This window comes from Chiloscyllium punctatum, chromosome 33 (assembly GCF_047496795.1).
Source record: "Chiloscyllium punctatum isolate Juve2018m chromosome 33, sChiPun1.3, whole genome shotgun sequence".
Classification (NCBI taxonomy): domain Eukaryota; kingdom Metazoa; phylum Chordata; class Chondrichthyes; order Orectolobiformes; family Hemiscylliidae; genus Chiloscyllium; species Chiloscyllium punctatum.
This window is the reverse complement of record NC_092771.1, coordinates 7123345-7142323: the sequence shown is the minus strand read 5'-3', so window position 1 is coordinate 7142323 and position 18979 is coordinate 7123345. Positions and strand designations below refer to the sequence as shown.

General features: G+C 39.4%; 1 protein-coding gene across 6 annotated transcripts in view; it reads right to left on the bottom strand.

Moving 5' to 3' along the window:
* myo9aa (myosin IXAa) overlaps positions 1-18979 on the bottom strand; it is a 365642-nt gene that overhangs the window by 172731 nt on the left and 173932 nt on the right. For 5 of the 6 annotated variants that reach the window (XM_072552871.1, XM_072552873.1, XM_072552876.1 and 2 more), the window contains exons 5-6: positions 16349-16448; positions 12235-12291 (exon numbers count right to left, since the gene is read on the bottom strand). In XM_072552871.1, coding sequence (XP_072408972.1) covers positions 12235-12291; positions 16349-16448 — 157 coding nt within the window. The remainder of the gene's footprint in view (positions 1-12234; positions 12292-16348; positions 16449-18979) is intronic. The other variant, XM_072552875.1, reaches the window with a different exon arrangement.

Sequence of the window (18979 nt, the reverse complement as noted above, 5' to 3'; positions counted from 1 at the left end):
GGTATTTTTATTACTCTGGTATTTGGTCAGCTGTATAAAGCCAATTACGTACACTTATTAGAGAAAATAAGGCTGGACCTTCAAAGTTGGGGAGATCTCCAATATCCTGGCTAGGCAGAGTAGTTCTAGTTAAGATGAATATTCTACCTCGACTTCTATATCCTATGAGAATGCTCTTTTTGCAGTTCTGGTGTACTGCAGTGTGTTGTGGCCCTTTTGAATAGTGTCTTGATGCAACTTCGTTTGTGTGTATTGGGGTGGTTGCTTTCGCGGTTCAGGACTTGGTCTGTGTGTGTGTGGTTTTCCTGTAAACCTTTGTGGTGAATTCTGTGTTTGGTGTTCTCTGTACCATCACGTCTAGGAATGGGAGTTGGTTGTCCTTTTCTTCCTCTCTAGTGAATTGGATTCCTGTGACTGTGGCGTTGATGATCCAGTGTGTGTTCTCTATTTCTGTGTTTATAATGATTACAAAGGTATCGTCCACATATCTGACCCAGAGTTTGGGTTGAATTTGCGGTAAAACTGTTTGTTCTAATACGGATCATTGACGCCACAATCACAGGAATCAGGTTCACTAGAGAGGAAGAAAAGGACAACCAACTCCCATTCCTAGACGTGATGGTACAGAGAACACCGAACGGAGAATTCACCACAAAGGGACACAGGAAAGCCGAACACACAGACCAAGTCCTGAACCACGAAAGCAACCACCCCAACCACACACAAACGAAGTTGCATCAAGACACTGTTCAAAAGGGCCACAACACACTACAGTACACCAGAACTGCAAAAAGAGAAAGAAGAACACCTCTACAAGGTATTCGCCAAAAACGGATACCCCGCAATTTCATCAACAGGTGCCTAAGGGAAAGACAATGGAATGGGAGGACATGCCACAGCCCAAAGGACTAGCCACGTTATCATACATCAATAACATTTCTGAACTGACAGCCAGACTGCTACGACCACTAAGACTCATAACAGCACACAAACCAACAGCCACTCTCAGACAACAACTCACCAGAACGAAGGACCCGATACCCAACATGAGCAAAACCAATGCAGTGTACAAAATCCCGTGCAAGGACTGCACAAAACACTACATCGGACAAACAGGAAGGCAGCTAACGATCCGTATACATGAACACCAACTAGCCACGAAACGACACGACCAGCTATCCTTAGTAGCCACACACACAGATGACAAGCAACATGAGTTCAACTGGGACAACACTACTATTATAGGACAAGCCAGACAGAGAACAGCCAAGGAATTCCTAGAGGCACGGCACTCATCCACAGATTCTATCAACAAACACACTGACCTGGACACAATATACCGGCCACTGCAGCGGACAGCTGGAACTGACAACCGGAAGCGGCAGAGACAAACCACTATAAATGCCAGAGGAAACAACACAGAAGCGCTTCACAGGAGGCTCCCAAACACTGAGGATGTCACCTAGAAAGGGGACGAAACGTTTGCAACACAAATTCCTAGCTCGGCGAACAGAACCACAACAACGAGCACCCGAGCTACAAATCTTCTCACAAATGTTATGTATCTTATCTTGTGACCTACAATCAATCTGGTTAGATATAGAGACTTGCCAAGCAATATGTCCCCTCATCAATTTATTATTTATGGACAAGATGAGAGTTATTACAGACTATCGTAAAAACCCTATTCTACTAAATAAAAGCAAAGCCTGGAAGATAATGCAACAAGATGAGGGTAACCTGCAAAAAACCTCCCTTATTCCCCATAGGGGGAACATCAGGATTTCTGCCAGGGCTGACAGATGCTACATTTAAAACTTGGGAGTCCAGAGGTATCTCCTGTTTGGGAGACCTGTTCGATGGGGAAGTTACGATGTCCTTTGAGCAGCTGCGCCAGAAGTTTGGACTGCCTAACAAGGACCTCTTTCAGTATTTTCAAATACAAGAATTTATACAAAAGAAGACCACACTGATAGTCAATCAAACAGGGAAAGGAGAGTGCTTTGGCCGATAGGGCCACCCTCGGTCAGTATTCTTTATCATTCATTATACAATAAGGTGTCGAAGGACATAGAACAATTGTATAATACCTGGAATCAAGAATTAGGGTTGGAAATCTCTTTAGAAATGTGAGAGGACATCTGGGAAAATGCCAGAAAGATCTCAATCTATAACAGAATGCAGGCTACTCAATTAAAAATACTTCACAGGGCTCACATGGCACCTGAACGACTCACAAAGTTCAAGGCAGGAACATCCCTAACGTGTCCGAAATGTAAAATCGAAGTTGGCACTCTCACGCATTGTCTATGGGCATACCATAAGATCCGTAAGTATTGGGATAGAGTAGTGAATGCCTTGACAGAGATTTTGGGTACGGAGATTGGATTGGATCCAACGTCCCTACTTTTGGGCTCTTCATTTCCGCCATACTGTTCAGGGCTTTTGTTCAGCTGTGGCAATGGTTCTGAATGTTTCGGGGGCCCCCGGGACGAGGAATCCCGTACAAATACGGGTTTTATTATGACTTTGATACAAATCTATTTTGAGTATGTATCTAGTTATTTAATTACTTTGTTGTTTACTGTTAGTAATGTACGATATCCTATTTTATGTTTCGGTTGTTTGTAGAATAGGTTAGTAGTTAGTTTGGTTTTTTTATTTATTTAATTTTAAATTGGTGTTGTTATTATATTGTAAAGTGGAATACACTAGTTTGTATTATTTTTGTAATTTTGTAAAAAAAATCTTTAAAATGTTCTTTATCAATAAAATAGCTATTAAAAAAAAATGTGTGAAGTCAGAGTCAGTCTACATCTCAACCTTGAGTCGGACTAGCTCTATTTCCAAACTAGGAATTTCTAAAATGTTACATGGCTGCCTGCAGATTGTATGCTTTTTGAGCTAAGCCAGTGTAAGTCCGCGTGTGCGTGAGAGACAGAGAGAGTGTCTGCGTGAGTATGAGTATGTAAGACTGCGTGTGAGTGTGTGTGTGAGAGAGAGAGAGAGAGAGAGAGAGAGAGAGAGAGAGAGTGAGAGAGAGAGTGAGAGAGAGAGAGAGAGAGAGAGGATTGATAAAGTATTGGAGAATCCACGATTGAAATCCTCCATTTTAAATCTCCATCTTGCAATAATAATTTGTGTTATAAGTTTAAATTGAAAGTCACAGTGACCATGAGAAAGAATTAAGGAATATGAGACTCTTGGCATAACTTTGTAGTTCTGCTTTCCCAGGAACAGCAAATGAATAGAATACTGACAAATGTCTAGCTTTATCTGCTTTGACGCAAGATGAAGAAGAAACATTTTAAATCAATAGCTCAGTTTTTGATCTCTGAGAACAAGACTAAAATGTACTAATCACCTAAATTTAATCATGACAACATTCGTTAGAGGTGGAAACATCATATTTTGTGGGAAATTAAAAAATATGAAATTTTTACACACATAAAGGCTATAAAATACGCTGCCTTTTGCTAAAAATTAGAGATCTCTCATTAGTCCATCTAGGCATATCTAGATTGACACTCTGGACTACAAACTATTAATCTTTCACCAATTTAATCAAAATAAAGTTAGTTTTAATATTGTGCATTCCGAGAATTTCTTTTTGAGTCAACAGTAGAGTGTAGAGGGGTCACCTGTGGTGTGACATGAACCCAAGATCCCAGTTGAGGCCATCCAAACTTGAGTATCAGCATCTGCTCAGCCACTCTGTGTTGTTACGTAGCCTGAAGTCCACCTTGGAGGATGGTCACCCAAAGATCTTGTAATTGCAGATACATTCTATTTTGTTCAAAAAGCACACAATCTGTAGGTAGTCAATCCATGGAACATTTTATAAATTCCTGCTTTGGAAACAGAAACCAATCTGGCTCAAGATTGGGATATAGGCAGACTTAAACCTCTCATGCTTAATGCATTGTCTGAGCAGAGATGTCACTTTTTAAAAATAAAACCTTACGTTATCTCAGGAATGTGACTTAAAGACGTTCTGGTAGTTACATATTAATAAACCAAAAACCTGCAACCCATTCTAAAAGATGAAAGACTTTACATTGAACAAATCTAGATTGCTGTTTTGTATCAGTTGCATGCATGCATGACACTGCAATGCTTTGCTATAAATTTTAAATCTTATGATCCTGCTCCACAGCTTCTTGACAAAGGAACAGCACTCCGAAAGCTAGTGCTTCCAAATAAACCTGTCGGACTATAACCTGTGTGATTTTTAACTTTGCTCAATGTCAGTCAGCTCAGATGCTCAATTTCCAGGCCATGACTTGTACGCATAATGGGGAATGATTGCAATACTGAGCTCATGTTGCACAGTCTTGGATGTTCTATTTCAAAGATGTTTAATGAAAGATGAAACAGAATGATAGGGTAACACTATGAAAGAATGAATGTAAACATTCCTTATGAATTTTATGCCACCTTATGGCATATTATTTAGATGAACATCGATGGACACAGATTTGACTAAATCTCAAAGAGAGGTTGTGATAGTTAGGAGAAAGTGAGGACTGCAGATGCTCAAGATCAGAGTCGCAAGTGTAGTGCTGGTAAAACACAGCAGGTCAGGCAGCATCTGAGGAGCAGGAGAATCGACGTTTTGGGCATTGGTCCTTCATCAGGAATGCCCTTCATCCTGATGAAGGGCTTATGCCCGAAACATCGACTCTCCTACTCCTCGGATGCTGCTTGGCCTGCTGTGTTTTACCAGCACCACACTCTCAGTTGTGATAGTTAGGTCTATAAATGCCTGACTGCAATACTACACATACTTGTTCTGAACAAAGTCATCAATCTGAAATGTTAACACTTGCTCTGGCCACAGTTGGATTTCTAACACAATCTGTTTGCATTTCAAAAACTTCTGTTTTTTTACTTAGATAACAGTTGAGTCATTTTGGGGATTTTATGAAAATAAAATGGATCTGAGAAATGGAGACCACCTTACATGCATAAACATAGGAAATTGTAACAATGTTTACAGGGCGGCACAGTGGATCAGTGGTTAGCACTGCTGCCTCACAGCACCAGGGACCTGAGTTCAATTCCACCCTCTAGCAAGTGTCTATGTGGAGTTTGCACAATACCCCTGTGTCTGCGTAGGTTTCTGTCGTGTGCTCCAATTTCCTCCTCCAATCCAAAGATATGCAGGTTAGGTGGACTGGCCATGCTAAATTGTCCACAGTGTCCAGTGATGTACAAGCTAGGTGGATTAGCTATGGGAAATGCATGGTTACAGGGTTCTGGTAGGGGTGGGGGGAGATGCTGTTTGGAGGGTTGATGTGGACTTGATGGGCTGAATGGCCTGATTTCACACTGTAGGGATTCTACTGTATGTAGCAGCTGTTATATTGTAGGTGATGATAATCAGATTTTTAACTATGCACACAAAAATGGTTTACAACAATATTTTCACAGCTTTCATTCTGAAAACTTTGGCAGTGGCTGTATTATAGTGGGTCACAAAACAGAATCCATAATAACTCAAAGTAATATCATAAATCCTGGAGTCACATTCACTGTACAAAGTGGGTTGAAGAAAATGCTAGAACTTCTGCAGCACTTTAAACATATATCTCAGAAAGTTCATAAAGGGGGGAAATTGCTGTTGTAGTGGTATCTTCAATCGACTAGCAATCCAGAAGTCCAGGTTTGGGGACATGGGCTGATGGTGGGTGAAGAATTTGCAGACAGAATACAATGCAGCGAAGTGAGAGATTATGCACTTTGGTAAGAAGAATAAAAGCACAGTCTATTTTCTAACTGGGGAAAGGCTTCGGAAACATGAAGCACAAAGGGAATTAGGAGTCCTAGCTCAGGATTCTCTTAAGATTAACATACAGGTTCAGCTGGGAAGACAAATGCAATTTTCACATCAAGAGGGCTAGAGCAGAAGATGTACTGCTGAGATTTGGGCGGCACGGTGGCACAGTGGTTAGCACTGCTGCCTCACAGCACCAGAGACCCGGGTTCAATTCCCGCCTAAGGTGACTGACTGTGTGGAGTTTGCACATTCTCCCCGTGTCTGCGTGGGTTTCCTCCGGGTGCTCCGGTTTCCTCCCACAGTCCAAAGATGTGCATTGGTGAATTGGCCATGCTAAATTGCCCGTAGTGTTAGGTAAGGGGTAGATGTAGGGGTATGGGTGGGTTGCGCTTCGGCGGGGCGGTGTGGACTTGTTGGGCCGGAGGGCCTGTTTCCACACTGTAAGTAATCTAATCTAAAACTACATTTAGAATATTGAGAGTAATTTTGGGTCCCATACCTAAAGGAAAAATATGCTGCACTGGAGGGGGTTCAGAGGTGGTTTTACAAGCATGATTGAGGTGATGAAAGGTTTGTCATATAAGGAGCAGCTGAGGATTCTGGGTGTGTACTTGATGGAGTTTAGAAAAATGAGTGGGGATCTGATTGAAATTTACACAATACTGAAAGGCCTGGATAAAATAGACATGGAGATGTTTCCATTGGGAGGAGAAACTAGGACCCAAAGGGGACAGCCTCAGAGTGAAGGGGTAACCCCTTAAAACTGAGATGAGGAGTTTCTTCAGACAGTGGGTAGATAATTTGAGGAATTCATTTCTGCAGAGGGCATTGGAGGCCAAGTCATTGTGTGTATTTAAGAGGTAGATAGGTTCTTGATTGATATGAAGTACAAGGGTTACAGCAAGAATGGGATTGAGAAACACATCAGACATGACCAAATGGTGTTGCAGACTCAATGGGTTGAATGGCCTAATTCTGCTCTGATATCTTGGTCTCAGTAATATTGAAAATAATTGGAAACCTCCACTGGTCTTTCCTTTCCTTTGATCTGCCAGCCTTAAAACAGTCTGGCCTGTGTGTGACTCCAGATCCACCACAATGTAGCTGACTTTTATCTGTCCTCTCAATTTGCCAAACAAGCCACTAAATTCATGGTAATTAAGGATGGGCAACTACCGCTGGTCATGTATAGTATGTAAGGAAAACAAGGAAAACCAATATTTATACTTGAGAGGAGAGTGCTGGCAAATTTGCAGTTGATAAAATGAGGAGCTGGAAAAATCACAGCAGGTCAAGCAGCATCTGAGGAGCAGGCGAGTTGACGTTTCAGGTCAGAATCTTTCATCAGTCCTGATGAAACGTTCCGACCTGAAACATGGACTCCCCTGCTCCTCAGATGCTGCTTGACCTGCTGTGCTTTTTCCAGCTCCACACTATCGACTCTAACATTTCAGCATCTACAGTCACAGATGTACAGCATGGAAACAGACCCTTTGGTCTAACTCGTCCTTGCCAACCAGATATCCTAACCTCATTTAGTCCTATTTGCCAGCATATCCCTCGAAACCCTTCCTATTTATATACCCACGTAGATGCCTTTTAAATGCTGTAATTGTACCAGCCTCCACCACTTCCTCTGGCAGCTCATTCCATACACACACCACCCTCCGCATGAAAAAGCTGCTCCTTTTATAAATTTCCCTTCTCACCTTAAACCTCTGGACTCCTCCACCCCAGGGAAAAGACATTGTCTGTTTAACCTATCCATGCCCCTCATGATTTTATAAGCTTCTATAAAGGTCACCCCTCAGCCTCCGACACTCCAGGGAAATCAGCCCCAGCCTATTCAGCCTCTCCCTATAGCTCAAATCCTCCAACCCTGGCAACATCCTTGTAAATCTTTTCTGAACCCTTTCAAGTTTCACAACATCCTTCCGACAGGAAGGAGACCAGAATTGCACGCAATATTCCAACAGCGGCCTAACCAATATCTTGTACAGCCGCAACATGACCTCCCAACTCAATGCTCTGACCAATAAAGGAAAGCATACCAGACGCCTTCTTCACTATCTTACGTACCGGCAACTCTACTTTCAAGGAACTATGAACCTGCACTCCAAGGTCCCTTTGTTCAGCAACACTCACCATCTCCAAGTGATTGGTACAGCTGTCACTAAGACAAATGTAGCAATTTATTAATCATCATTGCTAACTACCTACCAAGTTTTGCTTAAATTTTAAACCGGGCAGGTTGACACTGATTGGTCAGGAAACTGCCCTGAGAAATGAACCAGCAAATGGTTGTCACTCATTTTGCAGGGGTGAAACAGGTGCATGCACATTTCTTTTTGCCTGTTGTAGTGGCAGTGTGAAACAACTGTTACAATAGCAAAATGAATGGTTTTCGCCAGCAACAGGATGTTACTGTCAAGCTAAAAAGATTTTCTACCTATTATACAAATTAATAATGTGGTATACAAATTTCAGTACAGGTGTGATGCAAGGTATAAAAATTGTACAAAGACTGACAGATTGAATCAAGCAGCATATTACTTTAGTTGGTCACAACAAGCAATGTACTGAACCGTACCCAACCAATCTACACTTGGAAAATTTGCAAACAGTATCCTACAGTAAACGTGATTCCGCAAGTGGACATTTCCTATTTATTTCTAAGTGTGCATATAACTACACTAACAACCAACTCAGGACTGTCAATTGTGTGTGCAGTGTGACACACTTGCATGTACAAGACACTACATACATTAATACACAGGGCCTTATCATTTGCAGATAGAATGTTCACACACTCCACCTACTTTAACTCAACAAAACAGGTGACAGCCATTTGCTGATTCATTTCTCAGGGCAAATCTCTCAACAGTCACAGTCAAACTGCCTGGTTTAAAATTTTAAAAAAGCATGGCAAATAATTATTAATCATCATTAACCATTGCATTCTCCATGGTCACACCTTTAACAGAGTCTATTGACCACCAATTGGCAATCTCTTCTTATTCAATATAAAAATTGTTTTCTCTTTGAATTAGTACTCTTATGAATTGTCCTGGTGAGTACAAGGCAAAAAGCTTTGACAAACGTTTTTTTTTCCAGCAATACCAAAGGACAGATTATTCCTGTTGTAATGCATTTTTTGACATAGTTTTATTATGTAGATAAATTCAAAAGCCAAAATGCATATCAGGATCCAACGAGCAGTTATGAGGCAAATGACCAGTTAAAAAGATTGTAGTAAGATTTGCCAGAAGATGGAAATTCCTACACTTCTACAAATAATGCCATCTGATCTACAACATTCAAAAGTTAACTTTGTTTCTTTCTCTACAATGCTGCCAGAGATACTGGTCTTTCCATATTTAACTTCCAGCATTCCAGAGTTTCACTTCTAATCTATAGAGAACCACCTGTTTCAACACATCAGGCAACAGTGCTACCCTTATGATTGTACAATACCAGAGGATCAGCCAAAGTTTTGCACTTAAAGCCTGGGACTTTTTGAAACCTTGATTCAACGAACAGAGTCTTAAGGGACTCAAGCTGCCTACTTTAATAGCATTTGGATACTTTTGATATCTTTCTTGGTCTCTTCAATGTTCTGTTTTCATGCCCACATTTGGGAACTTCTAAGCAGTAACGTATCTGGAAAGTAATATATTTACTACGGAAATAAATTTTTGTACATTATTTAAATACTGGACGCAGATTCGGCCTGCTTAACATACTTCAGCAACTTATGGATTTTAATATGGCATTTGTCAGACTTCTGACTTAGCTGTCTTTAAGTCCTCTGGTTGAATAAATAATCTGTGGGAAATAATACAAATAGACAACCCTTTATCTGAAATCCTGAAATCCAAGAAGCTCCAAAATCCAAAGGTTTTTCGTGAAGATTTTATCTCATTAACAAGGTTGTTTAGCATGCAAACAGTTAACCCAATCCCACACCCACTCGATGTGGGGTTCCCCGCTGAACTGTCACTTATTCTGAAATTGGAAAAATTTCCGAATTCCAAAAACCAGCTGGTCCCAAGCGTTTCGGATAAAGGATTGTGAACCTGTACAGTTTTTGCTTGTCATTAGTTTAAAAAATATTTGTTCCAGTGGAACCTAATTATTAAATTAAATGCACGAAATGAGGATACCAGATGCTGCTATTATCATAATACTAAGACATTTACTATTGCTTATACCCATTCACTTTAATATTTAAGTATTTGTACACATGTACTGTACAACACTATTCTAATAATTGCTTGAAATTAGTTTGTTCTTTCTCCCTTTTCCAAACTAATTTCTTTTCCACCTAATTGTACCAATCTCTTTGCTGAGATCTTATTTGCCAGAAATCCTATGGCGAATCACCTATCCTATGGCGAATCACCTAAATGCCTACTTTACCTACACAGACCCAGATATTAAGTCCTGGATGGCTTTCAGCTAATACTTGTATCAAATAACAATAGCTGAAAATGTATTGTTGGAAAAGCGCAGGAGGTCAGGCAGCATCCAAGGAACAGGAGAATCGACATTTCGGGCATCAGCCCTTCTCCTATCAAATAACAATACCCAGCAATTAGGGATCAAGAGTTGAAACCATGGTTGATTTTTTTTTCTTCCTAATCTGTGGCGACAAGGCCAGGTTTGGGACTCTTGCACTACTCAAACTAAAATGGCGAACACAAGATTTGTGAATGAACAATGGGCTATTATTTTACGTGATTCAATTGAACACTGCTTTGCCTACTTAAACCAGAGAAGCCATTAGTCTTTTGTTTTTATTAAAATTTCAAAAGCAGCTTTTGGATATCTCTGAAATCCACTCGATGAACTGATCTGCTCTAATCAAACAAGTCAAATAAGTCAAATCATAAGCATCATTACATAATATTTTAACACATGGGAAAGATGATATTAACAGTCTTAAGGTGCCAGCTAAACTGGAAAGAGGCTGGAAGTCTTGTTAATGTGCATACTTTGATTAAGACAGATTGGCAGCTGAAGTACCAAAACATGTAACCTGGAAATGGTCCACATGCCAAACATCAGATATACAGAAAGCAAGGTTGACAGAGTCAACAATTCACATCGTCACTTGAAGAAACAGGCGTTAGGCAGAAAGCAAGCACAATCTCTTTTTTGCTTAATTGTTAATTAAGTAAAATTACTCAAGATCTCGAGGTTGAGGGGTGACCTTATAGAGGGGCATGGATAGGATAAATAGACAAAGTCTCTTCCCTAGGGTCGGGGAGTCCAGAACAAGAGGGCATAGGTTTAGGGTGAGAGGGGCAAGATATAAAAGAGACCTAAGGGGCAACGTTTTCACACAGAGGGTGGTATATGTATGGAATGAGCTGCCATAGGAAGTGGCGGAGGCTGATACAATTGCAACAGTTAAAAGGCATTTGGATGGGTATATGAATAGGAAGGGTTTGGAGGGATATGGGCCAGGTGCTGGCAGGTGGGACTAGATTGGGTTGGGATATCTGGTTGGCATGGACGGGTTGGACCGAAGGGTCTGTTTCTATGCTATACATCTCTATGACTCTACGACTCTATGACTCTAATTTGTCCCACTTTGGAGTCTTCTTTCTCTATTGCCTCTCCACAAATGACACCCAACATCCTAAAGCATTGTTTATTTAATAGATTATTATGTTTACAATACTGCATTCCTCCAGTATGAACTGATTTGCAATTATCTATTTTTACTGATGGCTTTCTGCACTGAATATTAATATTTAACAAATTAGATTTCCCATTTATATTTAGATCTGCATCAGTTTAACTGAAGTACAAAAGCCAATGAGATACTTCTTCAAACTGTTGAAGACTGGTGAAGCATTGCCCTTTTGTGGTTCAACTGAAAGAATGAAGAACACAGATAACAATCTGAACACTTGCACTCATTCGTTGAACCCATATTTCCCATCCAAGTCAATTATTGCAAACGAAATGCTATTGCGCATAGAAGGAAAGAAATGGTGCAGCATTGGTACTACCAATTGTGATATAGTGGACAAGTAGAAACCATTACAAGCAATCACTATAAAGAATCAAACTTGGTGTTAACATGTTTTCAACCACAAGGAAAGCAAAGTGTTCGATAGCGCATTCATTAAATAGTCAAAGCTGTGTAATACAGTACATGTTAACAAGCCTCACATGGTTGCAATAGTCATTACTTTAACTGTTAGTGGATTAGAGGAGCAAACGAGATGTACAGAAATTATGCATGCTTTACAAAAGAAAAAGTATGCATATAAATATACTTGAACCTTTTCCCCAATTATATGATCTAGAATGATCAATTTAAACTGCTTTTGGTTGGATTAAAGACTTAATTGTTTCTTGACAGTTTTGCCCATGCTTTCCTTGTGGAAGTACAGTGTAATATCAGCAACACATCACTAGTAATACAAAACTCAAATACTAACCAGCTCTGAATCATAGTAATAATCATCCCAAGTCTGTCTGAGTGGTTTCTTTGTCATCTGAGAAAGCAAGGTAGATGCTGTTAGGAAGTTCACACACCTTAAATAACCTTTACAAGGATAGGGTAAGATCCTTATCCAGCAAGTAAAGTTCAAGGGATACCAGTGACGAGAACTCATTCTCCTCATCAAAGGAAGGCAAATATTTTTACAAGTTGCACTGAATAAACTTACAATAATCCTGGTATGATCACAGCACATCTAATTATCTGTCAACAGATTTTATATTTTCAAACTAATTAACTACAACTGCAATGAAAAATATTCAAGTCCAGTTATGAACATTGTCCATAGGCTAACCTTGATTTTCATAAATAATGGTATTCATCCGTTTAGACTCTTCCCTCACCAAACCCCTGCAGCAGTGACGACTTCCAAGAGCCTGCGGTGGCAGCGATAAAGTGTCCCAAGGGCCTGTGGCAGCAACGACTTCTGAGGGGCAGCAGCAGCAATGGTGGCCTCCGAGCGCCAACAGCAGCAGTGACAGCGACCTGTGGCAGCTGCAGCGACTTCAGAGGGCCTGCAGCACTGAGACCAGAGGCTTTGGGAAAGGATATCCATTTACCTTATGGAGACAAGGCTACCTCACGTAGCTAAGACTTCAGGTCTGGATGCTTCACCCTTCCTTCTTGGCTCTTTTTTTTGTATTTCTGTTTTGTTTTAAATTTGGTTTTTGTATCTATATTCTTTTTTAAAAATTACATTTGGGTTTTTGTAGCTAAGATGGCACTGGTGAGTGGCGACTTTGTACACTTTTTACTGTGCTCCTGTGCTTCAGTACATAGGACAATAAAACCTAATGCTAATTCTAAAACGCTCATATATGCAAGTGAGCAACTATAAAAACGTGTTTCAGGTGCATATCATCAAAACATGCCAACTGGGTCTCTTATGTATCCTTTGAGTTTTGATTGTTGTTCAAAATGTTATCCAAGATGGTAGCAGAGTAGGACACTCCAACTAGAGATCATCCACTCCACTCGTTGTTCTTTCTTTCGCTTTTATTTTTCTTAGTGTTTTTTTCCTTGTCTCCTGGCTTCCAGCGATGATTCCTGACACAGCCATGTGGCACAGCATTTTCTGGGCATGGTGTGGTGGCCTCCTGATTTTGTGTGGTGGCCTGGCGCAGCAGATTCCTGACGTGGCGAGGCAACTTCATGGCCCATGTGGAGGTCTGCAGTGATCTCCAAGCCTCATTATCTTCAAGGTGAAGCCCAGTGCAGTGTGGAGCCAGAGCCTGGTACAGACTGGAAGCTAGGTGTCAGCATGGTCTGTTAGTCTGAACTTTTAGTTTTGCAACATTAGACATTTTATTATTCTATTGTCTAAGATCTTGTAGCTAAAGAAGCTGTACCTAGATATCTTTGTTCCTAAGATGGCTGTGTAAGTGGCAACGTATCAATTTTTCACCATATTCATTAAGTATATGAGACAATTAAGCTAATTCAATTCAATCAAGTCATTAGAATAGACAGAAAAAATGGATCACCTTTACAATGTTTTTTTTATACATTCTCCAAAATGATGTCAGCTAAATCTTTTTCTACACTAAGAACAAAAGCTTAGTTATATAGCATCTGATCACTCAAGAATCAATAAATTATTATGAATGCCTTTAGTCCTGTAACATAGGTAAATGTCAGTCACACAAAACTGAAACAGACCCTTCGGTCTAACAACCATGTCGAACAAACATCCCAACCTGACCTTGTCCCGTTTTCCAGCATTTGGCCCAAATCCTGCCAAAGCCTTGCTGCTCATGCTTTTATCAATGTCAATAAGATCACCCCTCAGCCTTAAATGCTCAAGGAAAAATGTCTGACAGTTCCAACATTTTTAATTTTTAATTGTTCGTGGGAGTGGTCTCACTACCTGGGCCAGCAACTTGCCTGTTCCCATTTGGCCTTTCGAAGGTGGTGATCAAGCTTCCTGACACCTGAAGTTCATGTGATAATGTGATTTGACCAGTGACTGTTTCATACACCTGGCAATGTTAGTACAAGAAGGATTATTGGATAGAGCAAAGAAACTTCAAACAATGCAATAGGACTTTTCAAATTTACTGAGTTATCAGATATCAGACAGAAAACAACTGTTTAACTTTTCATCCAAAGGACTGCACAGTACTGAAGTGTCAGCCAATGTGACAATAAAATCCTGGATCAAATTTTCAAACTTGGAAATGGAAATATTACAACTATCATTTTGAAACACATGCACTATTTTAATTTCATTTCTATTGCACTCGATTGTATCTGTACATGGAGTTTTTAAAAAGTAAGGGAAGAATGGATGCTCATCAGCAAGGATCAAATCCAGAGTTACATTCTATAAATGATGGGGTGATGAGCCAAGGTCTTTTTCCCAGGATAGGGGAGTCAAAAACTAGACGGCATAGGTTTAAGGGGGAAAAGGGAAAAGTTTAAAAGGGGTCTGAGGGGCAACTTTTCATGCAGAGGGCAGTGAGTGTATGGAACGAGCTGCCGGGGAGGTGGTGGAGGGGGGGTACAATTGTAACATTTAAAAGGCATCTGGATGAATACATGAATAGAAACTTTTTAGAGGGATACAGGCCAAACGCTGGCAAATGGGACTATGTCAGATTGGGATATCTAGTCGGCGCAGACGAATGAGACCGAAGAGTCTGTTTCCATGCCGTATGACTTTAATTCATTATTGTAACAAATTGAAATAGTTATCACAATCCAAAAAGCTCATGTAATTTGATTCAAATATGCAAAAATAGAACAAAGAGAAATTGTCCATTTATTAAAGTAGATACAAGGGTATATTAGAATATTAAGTTAAAATTGCTCATGAAGATATAGCACCAACCAAGCACATTTTTAAGTCAAAAGGTTACTTATGTATATCCAATTTGTATGTTTTAACCTTTCTCAGTAGATTGCAGGTATCATTCATAGAGTAAGAAATGTACTCATAGTAAAGGGGAGATGGCAGCAGTGCACAGGAATAGTGTTTGATAAGCCTGTTGGATTTACAGCTCTATGCTTTGCACATTGAAACTGGTTGCCTGCTAACTGTGACACAGATTTCACTACGCTTTGACCTCATTTGTCACAGTACCATGGCCATCAATTATACCAAATACATCAAGAACATCACCAACCTTTCCAAGCAAAAGCAGCTGTCATCAAGAACAAGCTCAAATTTGTCCTAACCCAAGATCCACGAAGAGACTTTTCAGCAGAATGAGATCTAAAATAAGCAGCACACCTTTTCTCCTCGAGGTCTCAATTGTAACTATGTAATTGTTGCCCTGGTAGAGTTCGCATGCCTGTCCTTTGTTAAAGCAGAGTCTAGATTTTCTGATTTGCAAAACTCAATTAGTCAGCCACGTATTGCCTTAAGCAATATTATTGAGGGAGATTAACGTACTTTGTTTCAAATTGCAATTACAGTGTTCGCTCTCCTACAATGAGAGTAAATCTAAATTAACTTCATCAAAGGAAGGAAACAAAAAGCTAAAAAGATGAGTCACAGACTTTTGCAGTCCAATCAAAGGCATGTTTTTAAAAGAGATGATAAGCTGTTTTTGATTCTGAAAGATTCAGTCATCTATACTTATACTGCATAAAATAATCTAACAAAATAATCAACCCCAGCTACAATTTTGAACTTTGTGCTTTATTAATTTGCATCTAAATCAATTGTCTTATTCTGAACTTCAATCAAAAGGGTTTGAGATGCCTCAAAGCTGCTGGTGACACCTTTTACCCCAAACTTCCATTCAATAGTTAACAATTGCCATGTCCCTACCCATGTTAGTTCGGGAACATAACTTCACACCACAGAAACTTCATAATTTAATATACGATATCAAATAAATATAATCATTATATAAGCTGCCATGAATTTTCTGACATATATATGAATGCAAAGAAGCTTTCATGTTTATGCCAGCTGCCACAACGTCAATCCACTTAATTCTGAACAACATGCATTCCAGCTGTAATTTCTAAACATATTACCATAAAAATTTCACAAGTAACATCTCCAATGAATTCTTTGCACAGGATGAACTTTTGGCACTAACCTGATTCAAGTAATGGTATTCTTCAGGCTCCTGCAGGTGGAAACTTTTTTTCTCTTCTTCATTGGCTCCTGCCAGCAAGTAGTAGAATACATGATAGTTTCTGAAACAGGAACGACACACCACACAATGTTACATTAACATTCAAGCAACTACAATGCGACAATAAAGTTGTGAAGATATGGCAAATTTACATCAGTTATGCAATATAAACAGAAGCCATTTGTATTATCCTAACAATAAAAATGCTCAAAGTCTAAATGTGTTAATTTATGCTGAAACTGTTGGAAGTGGAGGTGCCTTGATCTGCATATAATGGAGTCTGATTGTACTATCGATGGTGCTGAGAACAGACAATATTAGTTTTTACACATTCATATATTGATCCAAGATCAAATTACAGAATCTCTCTCTGCACATCTAATCAAGGGAAAACAGCTACTGACTTGACACAAATCATCAAATTCATTTTTTTAAACTCAAGATATAGGTGGTTGACTTTTACAAGCAACATTTTAGAGCAACTGAAACCTTCCTTCATGGAGCTACCAAATTGGACATTGTTCCTGCCAGACTTGCCCCCAGAAGTTACATCAAAGGGACCCAAGATTGAGCAGCCAACCTCAAATGGTGTGTTTTCCTATCGTTCTATGGATGAGGAGGTTTGTATCAGGGACAGTTTGACTTCACTGAGTGGTGAAAGTGGTGAGTTTGGACTTTTCAGTTATTAAGTCAAAGAGTGACTTATACAAAGGATACATGAAAAGTGAATGATTTTTCGCTAAAAATCAATAATTGACATATACAGATTAATCATCACAAGGTAATACATACCAAATTATTACCAAACCCAATGATTTCAGTTAAAATCCCTCTCTCTTATCTAGGTCTGGTCTCTGGTGTCATCCTTTTCCATGTAAAATCTGCTACATTTTAATCCACAGAAAAATTAAAGTAGCAGCAATTTGAATGACTATTCCCCAGTGTCTTGCCAGTTTCATTAATAAGTTAATAATAGAAATTCCTTTTCAAACAAATTATCTTTTATTTTCCAACACAGAAGCTCCACTTCTGTAAAATATTATTCAATGATAAAATGCTTACCCTTAAGCATTCAACTGGAAACAATTTCAAGGTAAAAATTGTGTCCCCTGTCTGGATGGGGACACAAACCTTACCTCAAATCTTTTAATCTTGAAGTGAATTTTGTATTCATTAACTGTTACTACTTGAAAATGGGATTAATTTCCATTTCAGACACAATATCAAAGATAGCACGAAAAAACGTTGAAGTAAAAGTCAAATAATTGCTTGTGAGAAGGTAAATCAAACATCACTAAAAAGGGACATGAAAGTCAAGACTTTTTGTCTTGTACTTATCAGGAATGGGCTGCAAGAAAACAAACATTGAAAGGAACACCAATTTATATGGCATGAGAAGAGGGGTATCATTTCATTGGCATGGAGATGCAGCTGGATCTGCTATCTAACAAGATGATTAACCTCAGGCTGGGCAGGTATTTCTGACTAACCAGGGTATTACAAAGGGAATGCAGTGGGGATTGGCAGGCTCCAAAACCCCTTCTCAATTAAAAAGATTCAATGTTGCACACAAATTGTTTTTGCCTACATAGAACAGAGTCCTTAAGGTTACCAAAATAAATTCTAGCACATGCCAATGAAACATACTGCGACCCTGACCAAATCTTAAAAGGGTCTCTGGTGTAATTCATAAGAGTTTGGATTATTTAGTACATATTGCCTAATTACAGAAACACGTTACACCATTCTGAATTTTGCAAGCAGGTCTGGTTAAGTCAGCATGCTGCCTCTTGCAGATAATTAAAGAGACATATTGTTTGACATGGTCTGCCGATCACTGAGACATGCAGTCTACATACCCAGTGTCACACCACTACAGAAATTCATATACCATATTACTCATTTGTAAGTATCCAGAGCATCTTTTGAGCTTGGCAGTAGCATCCCATGAGTGGAGAATACCACTCGTGTTTACTGCAAAGAGGCAGCATGAGGTGGCCTCTACAATTTCATTGTTGAGAAATTCTATATCAGTTACACCACTGTTACATGCAAAGTGAAGCTCTCTCCACATTATACTTAATTTGACCTGCAAATCCTGATGAGGCAGAATAAAGGACCATGTACTACATGCCAAACACCTCCATCGTACAACAAGGTTTACAAATAAAGGTTCCTCCTTTCTGTTCTCTCAAACACTCCCGGGTCAGATTTATCCTGAGTAACAAAATGCCTTTTATCCTGCTCTAACCTATGAAAATTATCCCCATTTGCATCAATGTGATTTGTTCCACTTCCAACGTCCTGTTACAACCAAATTGCTAATATCGGGCCACCTCTGTTTTGCAATAATGGTTTTGAAATTAAATTCAAACAAGCTTACAATGAACAAACGTTGCTGGATTTCAAGGTGCAACACAGCATTACCATAACCTACAGTTCTTGCCATCTGGCAAGTCCATTTCTGCACAAATATTAATCAGTGGTAATTGTGGCACAAAAAATATATTATATTTCAGTATAATAACATAAATAGAACAAAAACATCTTTTTCCAGCAACATGGAATTAGTATGTTATAATTTCACCCTAA